At 42.4% G+C, this 18,763-nt stretch overlaps 1 protein-coding gene across 1 annotated transcript; it reads right to left on the bottom strand.

The window, feature by feature from the left end:
- Positions 1–83: 83 nt before the first annotated feature.
- slc26a5 (solute carrier family 26 member 5) lies at positions 84–17,350 on the bottom strand. The gene is made up of 18 exons (XM_069156452.1): positions 17,164–17,350; positions 15,452–15,765; positions 14,348–14,487; positions 14,023–14,133; positions 10,136–10,317; positions 8,934–9,098; positions 8,578–8,813; positions 8,233–8,380; positions 6,215–6,328; positions 5,981–6,058; positions 5,732–5,827; positions 4,842–4,948; positions 4,553–4,622; positions 4,365–4,457; positions 3,557–3,661; positions 3,009–3,215; positions 2,831–2,885; positions 84–1,002 (listed from the first exon to the last, which is right to left on the bottom strand). The coding sequence occupies exons 2-18, from the start codon at positions 15,610–15,612 to the stop codon at positions 854–856; spliced, it is 2,217 nt and encodes a 738-aa protein (XP_069012553.1). The 5' UTR covers positions 15,613–15,765; positions 17,164–17,350; the 3' UTR covers positions 84–853.
- Between the last annotated feature and the right edge of the window lie 1,413 nt (positions 17,351–18,763).

Raw genomic sequence — 18,763 nt, 5'->3', positions numbered from 1 at the left:
GTCTCAGTGCTTTGTAAAATAACCATAAAGCAACTCGAAGGCATCCTGTGTTATTCAGTAACGGCACAACTAATCTCTTTTTTTATGGCATACTAAAATGTCCACTAACAGAATATCCATTATACGGGTTTCATTTCAACAATAGTGCAATTGTACTGTAACATGATACTGTGAACTGACCAGTGATGTCATCTCTGATGGTTTAAATACTTTACATAGAAACACAGCTGACAGTAACGCTGACATCCATCCTGACTAGTCTGTAACCACATACATTTAGTACCAGCATGATGATGAGATGGTCAGTTTCTCATTCATTTACACCACAGCCTTCCAGAAATGACTAGAAAAGAGCTACAGCAGCTAACTGTTAAATGCCCCCCTCCCTGCCTCTCCCTCCTCCCTCCCTCACCTACCCCACAGCAGTGACAACTTCACCACAACTGCAAAAAGACAATAACAATGCAACTTTTCAACACTCGACATGTCGGTGTGCTCTGCTGAGAGGATGCAGAGGTGTAAGGCTGCAGGAATGTCAGCTGGAAATTCTGTTTTTCAATTTGTGATCAGAAAAAAAAAAAAGTCACAGAAAACCTTGAATCTTGCTGCTCTTGGTACTTGGAATCAACCGAGGTCGTCGGACTCTTAACGGAGCGGCCTCATAAGAACGAAAAAACATCCACCTGAGCTATGAACACTCCTCTATTCAATATGAGTGATTGTACAGTTCCTCTCTACTGGCACACGCTGCTCCCTACGCTCGGTTTGGGGTGGTGGGGGGGGGGGGGACCCGTCCAGTTTGAGGACGTCGTTCGTGGGATTTAGTCCCCGGTTGCAGGTCGTCTCCTCCCGGTCAGGTCACCTCGGTGGTCGGAGCAGCGGGCCGGTGGGCGTTGGAGTGCTGACAGTGCAGCACGGCGTCGTGGACGGTGGGGAACACCATGCGTGTTGTCGTGTCCCCGGTGAAGAACTGCAAGGTGTCCAGCTCAGCCAATAGGCTTCCTTTTAAATCAAAGCAGAGATAAGATCAGTCAGAGCAGAAACTCATACTGCAGCATGCACATATGAATCATCGGGTTCTTTTGTTCCATAAAGGAACTTGATGATCGTCCACCAGAAAACGTTATTAACGTGATTTCACCACCTTCACTTTGAAGCTCATATCTTGGTCATTTTAGGGGAAAACCATTCATGCTGTATTCATGTCCTACATCTCAGGACAGTGCAGGCTATCCAGATCCTTCATTAATTACAAGATTTTGAATGTTAGCCTTTATACGGAGGAATATCATAAATTCTTAAATTGTTATATTTTTACATGTATTTCACCATAAGATATAGTCAGCAGAGATATCGTTTTATAATTGTGTAGAGGTGATTGTCTAGAATTTGACAACATCTGAACCACGTTTGTGGGACACTGTATGACTCAGCAATTTGGAAAAAATGTGTGTACTGCCTGAAGGTAAATAAATGTCATGAATGACTCCGGGGGTCCAAAACCAGGGACTCACGCTCATAACATACAAACTGTGATATGTGCTAATAACTCAGCTGTAGTGCAGACCCGCATATACGTTACGGTCATCTATTTTCATACAAAGTGGGATGTAATGTCAGCCCTCTGTTGGGAGACGGGACAGAGGGCAGCTGGGATTTCAAAACTGCACTATCTGAAAACACTTTATCGTACGGAGACGACGGGCTTCGTCAGAAAGGGCGAGTTCTGATGTTTACGACCCAAATTCAACTTTCGATTATCCGCGCAACGCTTCGTCGCAGACGACGCACTGACATTTCTGGGAAGCTCAAGTCACGCGGTCCATCTCTGAGGGTTCAACCAGATAACTCCTCTGCTGACAAACAGTCACCTTCTTTCAATACAAATGAAATATTCAAATGCTACTGTGAGGACGGGTCAGGTGGTTCTGCTGTTACAGGCTGAGGCTGCTGGAGGACCTTGTTATACACCGAGCTTCTTTCCTCTCAATCTTTAACTCTCTGTACGCTCATATCTCACCCTTACATCTCATTCACTTCATGCTTTTTCTCTCCCGTAGTTTCTTCTTATTGTCTGTTGTCTCCATTCAGTTCCCTCGCTCGCGTAGTTTCTCTTTTCTTTTGCAGATGTCCCGTCATGGAGCTGCATGTCTCTGATCTGCGCTTGTCGTCTCCACCAACAGTTCTTCTCTTGTATCTCTATGCTGTCCTTTTCTCTCTCTGCTCTCCTCTCACCCCAACCAGTCGAGGCAGATGGCCGCCCACCTCTGAGCCTGGTTCTGTCGGAGGTTTCTTCCTGTTAAAAGGGAGTTTTTTCCCTCCTAGCTTATGTGGGAATTGTTGGGTTTCTCTGTTTAATATTGTAAAGTCTTGCTGTAAGGACGTTAATGTAAATGGTCTGTACTTGTATAGCGCTTTATCACCTTTCGGTCTCAAAGCGCTTTAACATGGTTTTCCCATTCACACACTAATGAGACGATCACCATGCAAGGTGCTGCCATCAGGAGCACATTCACACACTGATGGTACACCATCAGGAGCAACTTAGAGTGCAGTGTCTTGCTCAAGAGCACTTAGGCATGTGGACAGGAGGAGCTGGGGATTGAACCACCAACCTTCCGATTAGTGTGCAACCCACTCTACCGTCTGAGCCACAGCCTCCCATGTTAAGTGCCATGAAATAACCTGTGTTGTGATTTGGCGTTATATAAATAAAATTTTAAAAAATTTTTTTTAATTAAACAGCACAGCTGTAGATATTTCCATGTCTCACAAAATTATTGTAATTACACTCGAAGAAATAATGAGGAAAGTCTTGATGTTTACTTACTGTTGCAGCCGGCTATGACCACCCGGACATCCACAGCTGCATACTCCTTGATGACCTGCACAGACACACACAGTTGTGACTAAAGCAGCATTTAACATCTAGAATTCTAGATTTAGCTCCTCTCCGTGTGCTCTGAGTCGTCCTGATCAATACGGTCCACTGAAGAACAGACAGGCACCTGTTTGATGGCTTTGGCGCCCACAGAGTCGATGAAGTTGGCAGACGTCCAGTCCAGGACGACGGAGTGGACGGCGCAGAGACGCTCGAGGAAGACGGCTTCTTCGGAGTTGGAGTCACTGCGTCTGTCCTCCAGCTGTCCGTTCTTCTGCACCTCCATCACATGGTTCTCCTGTAAAACCTCATGGGTCACTGCCTCCTCCTTGTACTGGAGACACATGAAAGAAAGTGTTTGTTTACAGTGATATTAAAGGGCTGGACAAAATACAGTTTTGTGTCGTCTCCTAACAGAATTTCTAAGTGCACAAGTTTCTTTCTTTTTTTTCTTTTGGGGCCACAAAGTCCTGAGAAACGTCAACTGTTAAAACCTCTTGAGGGTCTCACACTCCCTGGTAACATACTGGGAAACAACTTTTTTACACAAGCCCACACACAATGGACAAAAAAGGTCAAGTGCACAACACGCTTTATATCTACACTGTCAGTAAACCGGCAGTGTAGACAGACAACAAGCAACCAGGAGGAGAAGAAAGGAAAAGGGTCATTCACCTTGGCACAAATCTTCATTGGAGAGGAGTAGCCACTGTTTGTCTTCTCCTTCCGTTTTTTCCAGCCTTTCCTGGCAGCTTGGATGAGTTCAGGGTTCACTCCCGTCTGGAAGGACATCAGCAATAGTGGTGGTCACAAAGAATAGATCTGCTAAAAGGACATCATGCTTTCTTTCTTCCTCACTTATCAGAAAGTTAATTAAGTTTTTTACACCAGTGATTTAGGTGTTGGGAAACCTTTTTGCTTCTATAATATTATCCTTTGTTTATTCAGGTTGCCTTTTGTTTTATGTTAAATTTAGTTTGAAAATCTGACAGTCTTACATGAGATACACCAAAAAAAAAAATTGAAGAAATCAGGAGGGTTTGAATACTTTTCACAGCAGTGTAATTCTGCATCTTTGTTCTATTTGACTTTTTTTAACGTGGGTCCAGAGACTCACCTCAAACTGTACACCTAAACTTGTTGCTAAGACAACGGCTGCAGATAAATTTCTATCCAGCTAGACACTAAGTAATGAAAAAAGGTCCAGGCCCTGATGAAGGAGTTTTATTTCTCTGCATGTCATCCTCCTCTCCTCCTGTTGATCTCACCATAAAACTGTTTGCTCACATCCTCAACAGTCTATCCGTCACCACATTGTTTTCACATCCATATAATTACGTGTTTCTGGGGAACAGCAGCAGTTAAAGTCCGGGGATAAAATGTTGTTTCTAATGTTCCTCTCCCCCACAGATGTTAAAGGGATAGGTGTCTTTTTCTGCGTCACCCTTATATCCACACACAAACACAGAGAAGCTAGGATTACCTTCTCCTTCAGGGCGTTCACATAAAGGTCACTGTTAGCAAAGTAGATTGAAGAGTTGGAGTGGAAAATCTTAATCCCTTCGTATTCAGCCACCTGGGAACAAAAACACAAATCCCAAACAGTCTGAATTCAGGCCAAGCGGACGTGGTGGGAAACTTTGATCCTGTTGTGTCTTCTCACAGACTCACCTCCTCATACTCGTCCACGTCACAGTACAGCCCGGTGTTGGGAACGTGGCCCAGGAGGGAACTTTTAGGGCTGAAAGACGAGGAGAAAGCTTAGAAACACACCGTGTCCACATCTCAAGGAAATGGCAATAAACTCCTCTGTTAGCGAGCTTCAAGCATCCAAACATGCTCGTGCAAAGGTATGTCCGTGCTCTGACAGGTGGCATTGAGTTTATTTAGGTAAAATAGGAGAACAATATGATGAAAACAAAAATAAATGAATATTCCAGCCAAAGACAAGCAGCTGTACCTCTGTGTCCTGTAGATGACTGTTACTATGGCGAATAGGATGGCCACCATGAGGCCGTAGTCCAGACCCAGCAGCACTGATGCTACAAAGGCTACCAGCCAGATGGCCTGAGAGAGAAGAAAGAGAAATACAACGACATGACGCTTCACAGCTGAGGGAGAACACAACACGCACCGCTCTAACGTCCTCCATCAACCGGCATGTGAGAGAAGGTCGCTACGTCTCACTGGTGTTTAGTTATGGTTGAAAGAAATCACATTTAATCTGATAATATTGATGTTTAAAATTACTACATTCAGCACCTTAGAGGCTCAAATTGGCAATTGTTTTATTAATTAATTGAAAATAAGCAGAAAAGGGAAGCAAACCTTTAAATTCGTGTATCCCATCATGGTTAACTGTACATGATACATATACTGACCCAATTAGATCAGACTTTCCTTTACTGTCAAGATTCCCTCTGAACCAGATGGGTTTAGAGTTAGACTCCTGAATAAAAAGGAAATTCGCTCTTTATTGGATTCAAAACATGAATAGCCAAATTCATTCAGCACTAACTCTTCTCTCTTGAAACACGTGTCTTTTACATATTTACTACAGCTGCCAGGAACCTGAAAAGGTGCATCAATATGTCTAAAATCACCTGGTAAAATACACGGCGTCGGGTTAAATCAGTGGAGGAAAATGCACTCCACTGAATAATTTGTTGCATTTTGATGTTCTGGCTAATGTTACTAATAGTAACAGGCTGTTTTGGGAGCAGTTTAAATCAGACCTGTCCATCACAGGGGAGTGAACAGGGCCTGCTCACACAAAACAAGACTTCAACCTGATCGTTTTGCATCTTCAGGTCATCATGGGATTGTTTCCTGTTGATTTGAAGTACTGACCAGTTCGATCTTGCTGGTCCTCCACAGATTAGGAATGTCTCTGAACTGCTTGAACATCCCCAGCAAGTTGACCATGATGATGGCAGCCAGCGCAGTCTGGGAACCAGAAACACACCGAGAACAGAATCAGTGGAGCTGTCAGCCCTCGTCTGTCCAGCAGAACGGGTCAAAATAAATATGATTTTGTCCAGTTCCACCTGTGACAGGAAGCTGGAAGCTCTGGGTCATTAATTCCACAACTTCACCCACCTGAGGGAGCGGCTGGAAGACAAAACCGATGGCCACCACCACCAGCAGCACCACGAGAGACGCCAGCAGCCCGGCGATCTGAACACACAGAGCGAGGCGATAATTATGGTTTTACAGCACCAATTTAGATATCAGTGTAATCACTCCTGCAGTGGAACTCTGTGTGTGTGTGTGTGTGTGTGTGTGTGTGTGTGTGTGTGTGTGTGTGTGTGTGTGTGTGTGTGTGTGTCTCACCTGTGTTTTCCCTCCAGTGCTCTCCTGCACCAGACTCCTCGACATGGAGCAAGTGATGGCGAAGGTTTGGAAGAAAGAGCTGATGAAGTTACACAGGCCGAGAGCGATCAGCTCCTGAAAGCAGCAAACGTGACAGTTTGAATGAAAAAGGGATGTTGTTTGGAAACGTGTTTGAATAGCTCCAGGACACCCCAGCAAACTACAGTGTGTCAATAAAGAAAGATGTTGACACAGTGAACTCCGGAGAGGCTTCATTACATCATCAAGCACAGGCAGATCAATCCTGCTGACTGAATAGAGACTTTCCAGAGGCTCATTCTTCAAGCCAAATCAGACACTTTTAACATACTGTATATTAATTCAAATAAGAGAGAATCAGGGAGAAAACCTTTCACTTCCAGACAGCTAAGAATTACAGCTGTCACGGATAAAGACATCAAAAAGATCTGAAGTCTGAAACATGCCAACTTTCCCAGAAAATGACTTGGACTGCTTCCAACAGTGTGACAAGAGAGAGTGATACTGTGACTGACAGGCACGCTACACAAATATTTGTTTAACATGTTGCTGTACGTCATGTTTCACCTTTACTCGAAAAACAGCTTCATTGATGAAGACTTTACCCACTTATAAATTCTAGATTATAAATTATACAGTTCATGCAGGATAAGCAGGTTACGCAGACAATCGGCTCACACGTTGACGTTCACTGTAGAAACCTGGTTACTGTTACAGTGTGTGAACATGGAGGGTGTGTGTTGGTGATCATCTGACAGCTGTTTGAACCCACACTCTAAATAAAACTAAAACCGACGTGATAGAAAACATGTTCTTTTTACATGATGAAGTTACAATGTAAACCACATTTTACTGCCTTACAGTTGTACGTATCCACCAAACTGTCAGGTTTACTTCCACGTCTGTCCAGACTCATATTGTAGCGAAGACTGTTGGACAATAAAGTTGATTCTGATTCACAGTTGACAATATTTCAAATATGGATGTTTCTGCCATTTAAAGACACGGATGTTTCACACGTGTGTGAAGCTGCTTTTTAGTTCATTTAGTTTCCAACCAAATGTGAGACACACAAATCGCAGCATGTCCCAACCTCCCTTTTTTATTCCCGAGTTATGGCATTAAATAACCAGCAGGCAAGTGTTTAAGCAGAACAACATGATGTCACAGTGAAGTTGATCTTTTTGATATAAAACGTCATCACTTCATCATTTTTTTTTTCCTATTTGACATTTGTGTGAAATCTGGTCATTGCTAACAGCCACAAATAGGTTTTGTGAAAGGTGAAGAACTTCTCTATCGGTGTTCCTGAGATATCACATATCTGACTGACAGACAGACAGACGGACGGACAACCTGAGAACATGATGTCTCCAGTCGCTGCTGTCACTGGAGGAATGTAACACGACACTTTGTCTGGGCCGAAACTAAAAGTACAGTCAGAGAAGTGTAAAACAGGCTTAAAGGTTAAGGTGAAAGTCTAAAAAGATTTTAACCTCAGATTAAGTTGGATTTGATAAATACTGATGGTGTTTCTGTCCTCACAGAAAATGCAGATGCTTCAATTTTTCTGATGTTCAACTTGCAGCCTTTGAAACTAACTCATCTAGACTTGTAAAGGACACTTAGTCTTAGTCTCTTTAGATGGAATTCATTTGAATATCAAACAACATATCACTCCGTGAAATGATCTCTCCTTTCATCCAGCTGTTCTGCTCTGCCATGTCAGCGATATTTTCCATTGAACATGTTTACATGATCGGACACTTATTTACCAATTCACATGGCAAGAAATCAGCTGTGTCTAGGACAGATCAAGTTTCTCTAGTCCTCCACCCTGATTATAGAAAACAAAATCACGTTCTGTTTTACACAATGTCTAAAAAAAAATGAGGTTCTTAAAGCAGAACAACTGTAACCCCGGTAACTTAAGTGCATGCAAACAAACTGCTAGAGTTTATCTGTAGCTCGTCAGCAGCTCCTTACATGTCCACACTCACCTGGTTGCCGTCCACGCTGTAGCCGTGTTTCAGGGCAAAGGTCTTGGCGAGTGAGATGCCCATTGAGAATCCAACGATCGCTACAGCGAAGGAGTCGGTGACCAAGCTGGGTAACAGAGAGAACTCTGGGACGGCAGGAGGGAGAAGCCTGAGAACACGGAAGAAAACACTTTCAGCTCATCCACCTCGGTGTGTCAAGGATTTTTCAGCCGAGATCTTGTGGTGGTTCTTTTTACGGTTTAAAGTTGGAAACAAGAACCGACAGCAAAAATATAAAACACAAGTTCTCCAATACATCCAGATGTTCGCCTCAATAAACTCCCCTGACAAAGAGCGAGCGCCTACCCTGTTGGTATCTTCCCGACCACGTCCACCTTGTGGTTGTCGGACAACGACAAACCGTACGACACGCCCGTCGACACTAAAACCACGATGATCTCTCCGGGGATGGGAATGGGCAGCTTCTTCTTGAAACGTTCGTTAAGGTCTTTGACAGCATAAAGAAAAACAAGGCACCCGAGGCCCAGGACGAGGGTGGAGACGTTGGTGGTGGTGATGTCCGTGACCACTGCTGCGACGCTCTGTGGTGATAAGAGGCATGATGATGTAAAAGTCATTCACTTGTTGCGTTTATCAGATATACTGTAAATGCAAATCCTTCCTCCCTCCTACAAACACTCCAGGAGCTGCTAGAAACTCACGTAAACAGCAGAGAGGGGTCCAGTGAAGCGCTGCGTTTTCACCCCCAGCAGGTACTTCAGCTGGGAGATGAAGACGTGCACGGATGCTGCTGTAGTGAAGCCTCGCACCAGAGGCTCCGTGAGGTAGATCGCCACGAAGCCGAACCGGAGAAGACCGAAGACAATCTGAAAAGAAAGCAAACGACAATTAAGAAAGCAAGAAGTAGCGAAGCTGCGAGGTGACGGCTTCATTTCAAATAAAAAAAAATGTAAATCCAGTGAATCCAATGAAAATTTGGAATAACGAGCAGAATGTTTGAGACATGATTCTAAAATGTTTTTTTTTTTCTGCGGCAATTAAAACATAAAGGTTGTTCTGTAATCTTCATGTTTGTTTAGGGGGGCTTCAGCCCCAACAACCCCCCCTGCTAGAGTCACCAATGCCGTTAGCTTCCATCCAGTCTTCAATTATGTTGTGTGATGCTTCTTTTTTCTGTCATGTGGTCGGCTGAACATGACAGCACAAAAAAAATAAACTAACAAACATTACCTGAAAAAACGAGTGACTACGGTGTGAGACGAACTTTAATGAAACTCAACGTGTGTCTTAAACTCTTAAAAAGAGCAAATATGACGTGATTTGGCAGCTTCAGCATATGTTTTTATCTGCTGTCTTACCTTTGAAAACACAGGTCCTTCTTCACAGAAAAGAAGCCTACAGCATTGATAGGCCATTACTTCTAAGCTGTAACCAATCAGATAAAGCTGTGGGCGGGACATTGCTCAACACCCAGAGGTGGTGACTGCAGAATGAGAGACGGCTGCATCGGAGCCAAAGCAGTGCATTTTTAAATTGATTTATTTTATCGGTGATTGAATACAAAAATGTACCATCCATCCATCCATCCATTATCTATACCCGCTTTATCCTGAACAGGGTCACGGGGGGGCCACAGCCCACCCCAGCTCACTTTCGGACGAATGCAGGGTACACCCTGGACAGGTCGCCAGCCTATCATAGGGCCTAAAAAACATACCAATATGGATAATTGTAAAAATGCTAAATATCGGCCCTGAAAATTGGCCAGGCTGATAATCTTCCTTTGGGTAAACTCTTTTTTTTTTTTTTGGTGTGAAACATTCTGAGCAATCTCTTCCCTTTTGTCTTTGTGAACAGCAGCTTGCGGTTGCTGGCTGAGTGTGTTGGATGTTTGGAGGCTGACCTGGATGACTCCCACCAGGGTAGTGAGCACCACGGCCACCTGGACCCTCCTGAAGTCACGAGTCTCCACGTCCAGGACCGCAGACATGTTGGATCCGTTGGCAGGGAGAAGAATAAACTTGGAGTCCGGGACCTCCCTCACCACCACGCCTCCAATCATCAGACTTATGACAGCGAAGGTGCCTGCAGGTCATAAACAGATGCAAACACTTTAACAGCCATCTGTCCAACTTCATGTCAGTCATCTTTCCAGGCTCTGGACAGTATTATATGCACGTGTGTGCGTGCGCGTGTGTGTGTGTGTGCGTGTGTGTGTGACTGCACTCTATCATGTGTAGTGTCCCTGTGAGTGAAAAGGCCATGTTGCCCAGCGCTTGAACAGCAGCCCAGTTATTCTGTCTCTCTCTGCCAGCAGTTAAGAGGTCCTCATTTCCACGGCAACCTGCAATCAGGCCAGATGTCAGACAGAGGCCATTCACCAGCAAGGAGCGCTGCCGTGTTCTTTTTCAGATCGACTCTTTAGTTTCGAAAGGTTGAACAGCTTGGGTTTATCGTGCCCGTTTGGTCAGCGGGACTTAAAGGTTGAACTGACATTTGAGATGACTTGGACCCCGAGGTAGAAAAACATATGTCAATCCCCTCCCCAAGTGTACTGATCAAACGGTGGTCTAAAATGAGTCCCAAAAGAAAGATGGCAATTTGGCTTCACCTCTGAATATGAGAATGAGGTGGTGGCTTTTAAATGAGGACATTTTTCATTGATCTGAACTGGAGCCAGAACTTTTTTCCCGCCTCCAACTCTTGTTATTGCATATAAATGTGAGTAAGTATGAGAATCCATTCAGACCTGCAGGTTTTATCTGTCATTCAAGTATTTTTATAAAACGTTGCCAAATAATCGAAAGAAAAAAAAAGACAGAAAAATATATTTTTGTCTTTTAAGGGGTTTCTGTTTCCCCACCATCCATAACTTATCAAATAGATTTCTTTTTGTACATACTGACTGTTTAGAGTATATTTTGTCAGTTTTCCAGGATGAACACACAACATATTAAAAAAACCCACACACACAGTTCCAGTGTATTTAGTATTTGCTTCTGCACGTGTGCTCCATGTGTTGAGTTTGCAAAACAACTGCAAACTCGCACTGATGCAACCTTCAGTCGGTGCAGCTCATCGTGGAAATGCTTGACCTTTGCTCCTCCTATTTTCAGGCCTGCTGCCTTGAGGTGTCGTGATGTTCACTGGAGTCCTGAACTTCGAGTGTGTGTATGCGAGTGTGTGCGAGTGTATGCGAGTGTGTGTGCGTGTGTGTGCATGCGTGTGCGTGCGTGCGTGTGTGTGCGTGAGAGCAGCCCAGTTATTCCCTCTCACTGCCAGAACTTGAGGTATCATCATTTCCACACCGTGTCCAGGGGAGATGTTGGGCGGAGGCCATTTTGCAATCAAGTCAGCTGCTTCTTGTTGCGTTTAATTTCGATCAGCTGGTTCCTTTTATTGTTCCCATTTGTCAGATGTACTCGTGTGTCACGGCTGACGGGCGGGGTCACTAAAGTTTCTCAATCCTTGCTGCTCACGTCAGCTGAGAAAACGCTTATCACAATTGGATGAACATATTTCCTGCTCATCCCATTTTTAGTTTTATTATTTAGGAACATGATCCAGCATTTCATATCTGGGAGTGGCAAAAGTATGTGAACCTCCAGGAACCTCTCACTGCAGCAGTGAGAAGCCGTTTTCTTTTCTACACCGCTGGTTTTTCCTGCTGTGAATTAACAAGTCCGGGTTAAACCACTGAATTGTATTTGCATTTTGTTTCTGCGATACGTACTTTTAATGTCGAACCGGAGACGTTTGTTTGTTGTTTTGGGCGCTGCTCACCTCTGTAGATGAACTGCTTCCTTCGAAACTCGATTCATTCTGTGCTGCTGGTCCTTCTTGGAGGAGTGGGGAGGTTGCAAAGCTACATGTCTCTGATCAACTGCTACAAGTGATACTTAGTTTAAGTTTTGGCGCTGACAAAAACTTTCTCTGGAAAATAAAAGTCATGAAAACAATCTAAGAAATCGTATCTTATTTTGCAATTTTTATTTTTTTTGCATTACGATGTACTTTTCAGGTGTCAATCTGGTCAATTAACTGTTTTCAGTGACAGTTTTTTTTTGTGTTTTTAAATTTCACATGTTTCTGTGCCAATCTTTTGTTTTTCAGTTCCAACTCTCTGTCACCATTTTGCCGTGGAGAGATGGGATTTGAGGGGGCCAAGGAGTACAGGACGTACATAGAATTTGCATACTTATAGGAAGCATCACTCCTTCTGAACCTGCCGTCCAGTCAGAAGAAGACTGACACGACCCTGACCACCAGTTCTCCTGCACCTCCCTGACTTTGCTCAGACTGCATGCAAATCTGATTTGTTTCTTAAATCAGATCTTTAAGAAAGACTGCACGGACTGATATTTGCAAGTGAGAGGACCAGATTTTGTGTGTCCAGGGTTCACCAGCCTATCTGCACTGGTTGCTGCGGTAACGATGTACGCGTAGCTGTGCTGGTGATGGGTGTCGACCTCTGGTTAATTTGAACCAATCAGCATGTGCCCAAACCGGCCCTGTGTCCACCATCATGTTTTTTTTCCAGCATTTTCATTAAATTGTTTTAATGAGTGCCAGCAGCCTAACAAGGTGCCGACCGTTTTATTCTTCGGGAATTTTTTTCGGTCAGCAAGAGTTGAAAAATATAACACGGCGCTCGTCACTGTCACCAGCCGTCCAATCACAGTGAAGGAGGGACGGGACAACAGCAGGTAACCACCGACACTGGTCGCTGATTGGTCCGCCCTCGGTGGCTGTGCAAACATTAATACGAGCTACAAGTTACCAGACTGCATTCAGAGCGAAGAAAACTGAAGCTGTGAGCAACAGTCGGTGCAGCCGGATCGATTGCGATTTGCAAAAATCGAATTTGATGTGATTCTTTGCTTCCCAGATTTTCAAAAATTAATCTGGATACAATCTGAATATGACAAGAAACGGATTCTGGCTGGAAGTCTGAACAGTGCCCACATTGGTTTCTTTCTATGGTTGTTTTTCACATCGAACCGGGCTGGACTCAAGATGACTATTGACAGATGATCTACTGGAAGAAGTGGCAACAACAGTTATTATGTCGGCTCGCTAAGCCGTTGTTAATGTTAGATCTCCCATCCTCTGATGCCTTTTGTTCTCTGGGAGTTTGGGGATCATGTTACCGTTGCTGCACAAGGTCCGAACGCGTTCTAACATATAATGTTTTGCAGTATCTCACGGACAGCACCAGCAAACACAAACATCACAAACCACCTCAGCGGGCAGGAGATCTCGCAGCGTCAAACAAACAGACAAACATGAAGGAAAAAAAAATCTGAAGATTGACATTGAAAGGCTGCAAAATAAAATAAGATATACGGATTGCTGGATTGTAATTTACTCTGTTCACAAGGCGGTCACACCAGACACGGAAAGGGAAGGCTCACATGCTTCTGCCACTCACAAAATATGTAATATTAGATCATTTTCCTCAATAAATAACAGACCAAGCATAATAATCTTTATCTCATCTGTTCAATTGGGTTCTCTTAAATCTACTTTAAGGAGTTGTGTGAAAATAATGATGATATTTTGGGCTATATTTATGCAAATCGATTTTCAAGCACCACTGTAGATACCTGCAGCAATAACAGGGCCACTTTACAAGATTATTGCTGTAAAAAATAAAATCTGTTGGGAACCATGAAAAAGTGAGTCCAGTCTGGCACCGCCCACAGGTGGCGGCACCGGTTTCAGCTTGGAGGGACAGATTCACGACCCAAAAGCAAAACCTCTAACTGAGACTTGAACTTAATTTCTCACCTATTGAAATGTGTCTGGACGTGCCAAAGAAGGTGTACAGCAGGACGGGGTAGAACGAGGAGTACAGACCGTAAACCGGAGGAACAGCCGCCAGCATGGCGTAGGCCAGCCCTGTGGAACGAGGGGAAGGGAGAGATGTAAAGCAAACAGTCCCAGCAGCAAAGCGATTGCATCACAAAGTCAGAGTACAGATAGCAAAACAAACACCGCGTGAAGCCGAAAGCGGCTCGGCGGGACCGGCCAGCCGGGCCTTCACCCCATTTAACCCTTTGTGTTACCGCAGGTGGCTACTGTAACAACACTACAGGGACCGCAGTGGACTGACCTTGAGGGAGCTGCACGACTCCCGTGCTGAGACCCGAGACCACGTCTGAGAAGAGGTTCTGCTTCACCGGATAGGACGGCAGCCACGTTAGAATGGGCAGGAAGTTCAGAGCTACCGCCTTCGCCTTCTTCGACGAACACCTACGAAATGAGGTGGAAAATGTTCATTTTGTATCGGTTTGTCATAATGAAAACATAATGCAGGATTTTCAAGTCACATCACAGAAAATATTTATTTGATGTTTGATGTTTTTTTGGTTGTAGCTCTTCTACGTGCTTCTCTTCCTTACTTACTGAGAATATTTCTGCTGCACTCACCTGCCTCCTTATTGACTGTAAACCTAGAAAGTTTGCACTGTGCATTGTAAACACCGACAAGAGATATTTGTTCATTTTAACATCCTGCTAGAAACTGACAATCGTTAAAAAAAAACAATTGATTTTTATGTTGAAAATTTAGAGATTTCAGATGTTTTACATGAGTAAACAAGTAAATAATCAAATATTATTTTGGCTCTGCTTCTCTAATGCAGTTCTACATCGTTGATCATTCAGTGTATTTGTAATAATAATTCAACAAAACAACAAGTTTGAATATGTCACTGTGCTGTGGGAAATTGTTAGCATGCATTTTCACATTTCCTGACGTTTTTACAGACTAAAACATGTGATCAGTTTGTGTTTTAGATCAATCGGTTCGTTCCTCATTCTATATAATGGTGGAATAAAAAGAAAAACATTCACGTCTTGAAATTTCTTACATTTGACAAATGTTTGGCATTTTTGTTCAGTCGATGTCTTAAATTAAAAGTCCATCATCAAAACTGTTGCTGAATGAGCAGTTCAATTTATTGATTCATCAAATGCACTTTTGAAAAAACTTTTGACTTTTTAAATCTATGGTACTTAACTCCCAGAATCAGCGACTTTTTATTGTCTTCTGGATTTAATTTGATGAGGAATACATTAAAAACTATACGGACCTGAGACCTGCAGAGATATTTCCTCTTTGACTGGTGTGGATGTGTCTGCACAGATTCAACGACGTGTTCGACAGAACTTCAGCAGGACAAAAGGACAGAAACATTTCAGTCTCCGGACTTACTGGAACTTCTCTGCCAGCCTCTGTCGGAGGGTCGACGAGTCTTCTTTGCGGTGGCGAAGCTTCGTCCGGATGAACGCTTCATCGTAGACCGGACGCTCTATCCTGTACGTCAGCTGTGAGTCTGCTGCTGCTGCTGCTTCTTCTTCTTCTTCTTGCTCCATGACTGAGGCAGCGGGGATGATTGTAGCGAATCAGAGTCTCTTTATCTCCCGTGTAGTTTATCTCTCCCACGACTTCATCTCTGTCCTTGTTCTGATTGGTGTGCTTTCATTCCTTAAACGGCTCCAATATCCGTCTGTCTGTACTTCCTTGTTCTGCTCAGAGGGGAGAGGAGAAGAAAAAAAAAACAGATGTAATTCAACAAGCAGCGGCGACGACAACCAGCCAGGCCTGTGTTCGTTTCTGTGCTGATGACAGACTTGGGTCGATTTTGCAGAGCCATCAGTTTTGAGGAAATGTTTTATCTGATTTGTAGTAAATATTTGGTCGTTGGCCAGCAAAGGTTGCATCATATTTCATCTACCACTGGGAAAACGTTTGCTGAGAGCACGTAGAGTTTCCTCTGGGCAGGTCTGAACAGAATCTTTCACGGCACAGAGCAAACATTTCTTTCAAAAATCGTGTAAACCAACATGCCTTCATGTTTTACGTGGTATTTTCATTCTTAATTTTTCAATGTCAATTAGTCTGCCATTTGTTTTTGTTTTTTTTTCACAAGTTTGGTCTTCAAAATGTCAGAATGGTGAAAAATGTCAACAAGTGTTTCCCAAAGCCAAAAGTGCAGTCAAAGATTTGTGGTTTTGTAGCAACCAGTTGTCTCCAACCCAAAGATATTCTGTTTCGTATCACAGAGGTTGAAAGGGACCAGAAACTATTCACATTAAAAAAAAAAAAAAAAAAAAAAAAACTGGAATCAGAAAATATATGCATTTTTTCGATTTAATCAATTATCAAAACAGTTAGCTATTAATTTTCTGTCGCTCAACTAGTCAATTAATCGACTGATTGCAGCTCTAAAAGAAATGAATTGTATTTTCTGTCAGATGGAGATGTTGCCTTCAGAGACAACAGAAAACTCGGACACCAACAAAAGAGGTGTTGACGGTTGAAGAAATAGTTGCAAGGACAAAAAAAAAAAACACATCAGTGTTAATGTAAACTTTATGACTGGTAAAGCATTTACAGTGAACTTAATCCAGGTTTTTAGTTGTCAAGCACACTCAGACAATTTTGACATCCGTTTAAAATATCTGTAGTACGACTTCATGTCTAAATATAGAAGTTGTTTTGTGTTTTGAGTGTGATCATTAATTCGGTTATTTCCTTTGTAGAATAAGCCCTCTGAAAAGGATGTCCTGATGTCGTTTTGTTCGTTGGTTGGTTTCCCACCATCTTCATAAGTTTCGTGGAGTGATCAAATCAAATAAACGCGACTCGTCAGGTTTCATATTCACATTCAATCTGACGCACCAGCAGCTGAGGCTCGTGCTTCTTCTCAATTGTTAGCAAACCAACTTACACTGTCGAGATAAACGAGGTACAGTGACATAAAAAAATAAAATAAAATTACGTTTTCAGTTTGAATCCAAGACAAATATGAATTAAACGGTCATGTCGGGATTATCCTCTGTGACAGCGGAGCTTTTCCTCCCGCTATTCACAGTTTAGCATTGAAGCTAACACCGAGATGCTAGCAAAGACAGGTCTCTTACCTCTGTCCTCCTCATTGAGCATCAATGCAGCATGCAGGCTAAAGGACAACACGAATTTCTAAATTGATGTCTTTGGTTGAAGTTTAACAAGGGCGACGTGCTTTTAGGGCAGCTGACAGTAACGACCTCTTACGATAAGACAAAGATAGTTTATCTTGAAAGGATGAATTACTCTGGTGGGAAATATCTGATACCTTCCGGCCTGCAGCGACGTTCGCGCATGCGTTGTCCCCTTGCAGTTGGGCCAGTTTGTCGTCCAAATATAAAATGGTATTTGATGGCTTTCTGTCACATGTTTCCAATAAATTTACATAGTTATTTGTTTATTATTTTATTATACATTTTGCAGTTTTTAACTTATTTTTATTATAGTATGTGTTAATTAAAGGACCCCTATCACTGCAGTTTTGCATTTATTTCTTTTCTTGGTTGCTTGTATATTATATATATAGATATATACTGTACTGTATGTGTATATATATACATATATATATATATATATGTTGACTGTGTTTATTGGTTTGTTGTATATAATATATATAGATATATAATGTACTGTATATATACTGTGTATTTTATATTTATATTTTTTACTGCTATTTACTGCTATTTTATTTTATTGCTTTTCTATTATATTATTCTATTCTATTCTATTATTTTATTCTATTGTTTCTATTATTGCTTCTGTATGTATGCTGCTGTGGCGAAAAAAATTCCCCTCGGGGATTAATAAAGTATATACCTACCTACCTACCTACCTACCTTAAACTTTTTTCTGATTATCCATGAGTCTAAAGTGTGGCTGTTGGTTTAAAATTGAATGGAAAGACATTGTTCATACCTGAGTTTAAGAAAAACAGGTTATCTAGATTTCTGCCCGGTGCTACCTCCTCGCCCAGCAGATATTCGTCTGTACAGCTCATCACACAACCCAGCAGGCATGTTTGGTTGTGTTGTTTCTACTTTTTAGTTCACAACATTACTGCTCTTTAAAAAAGAAAAAGAAAAAAACTGCTTTGCGGCCTTGAATCCAATTCTGGTGGATAAATATTGAGTTGTCTATATGGATGAGCACCAAACCTCAGACCTGTCGCGGTTCTGGTCTGTTGCCCTCTGAGGTGTTTCTTCTTGTGTCCTTCCTCAACTCGCTGACAAATCATGTAAGTAAGTAAAGTTCTTTTGTTTGCCTCATTCACATCTTTCTGTTGTGTATTTATGTTATTTTTCCTGTTAAACTGCGACAAGTACATTTTGAGTGACCAGCCAACTGGAATGTGTTGACCATTATTTAAAGTATACTTACACTTAAGTGTCTAGTTTTACTAGTTACTTGTAACTAGTAATGTATATTACATATTGCCCCATTTGAAAAGTATATTTTTTTAAATGTTTTAAAACAAAGCAATAAAGCTGAATAGTTTTATGAAAAATACAGATTTACAGTAGGTAATAGGCTGCTAAACAGATTACTGTCAAACATTTACTAAAAGTCATTCAATATAACGTGACGTTTTGATCTTTAAGCACAACCAACAAAAGAATCATATGCATATGTAAATCACAACCAACAACTGAAAAGAGTTCCCATCACCTCGAACCA

This window comes from Embiotoca jacksoni, unplaced genomic scaffold, assembly GCF_022577435.1.
Source record: "Embiotoca jacksoni isolate LCO1_2020_lvr unplaced genomic scaffold, fEmbJac1.0.p SCAF_21, whole genome shotgun sequence".
Classification (NCBI taxonomy): domain Eukaryota; kingdom Metazoa; phylum Chordata; class Actinopteri; family Embiotocidae; genus Embiotoca; species Embiotoca jacksoni.
This window is presented reverse-complemented; position numbering and strand designations above follow the sequence as displayed.

Coding starts and splice junctions, on each gene's coding strand:
- slc26a5 (XM_069156452.1), bottom strand. CDS start 15,612: ATGGAGCAAGAAGAAGAAGAAGAAGCAGCAGCAGCAGCAGACTCACAG. Junction 14,134..14,347: donor AGTCGTGCAGCTCCCTCAAG/GTCAGTCCACTG, acceptor CTCGTTCCACAG/GGCTGGCCTACGCCATGCTG. Junction 8,814..8,933: donor GACCCCTCTCTGCTGTTTAC/GTGAGTTTCTAG, acceptor TTATCACCACAG/AGCGTCGCAGCAGTGGTCAC.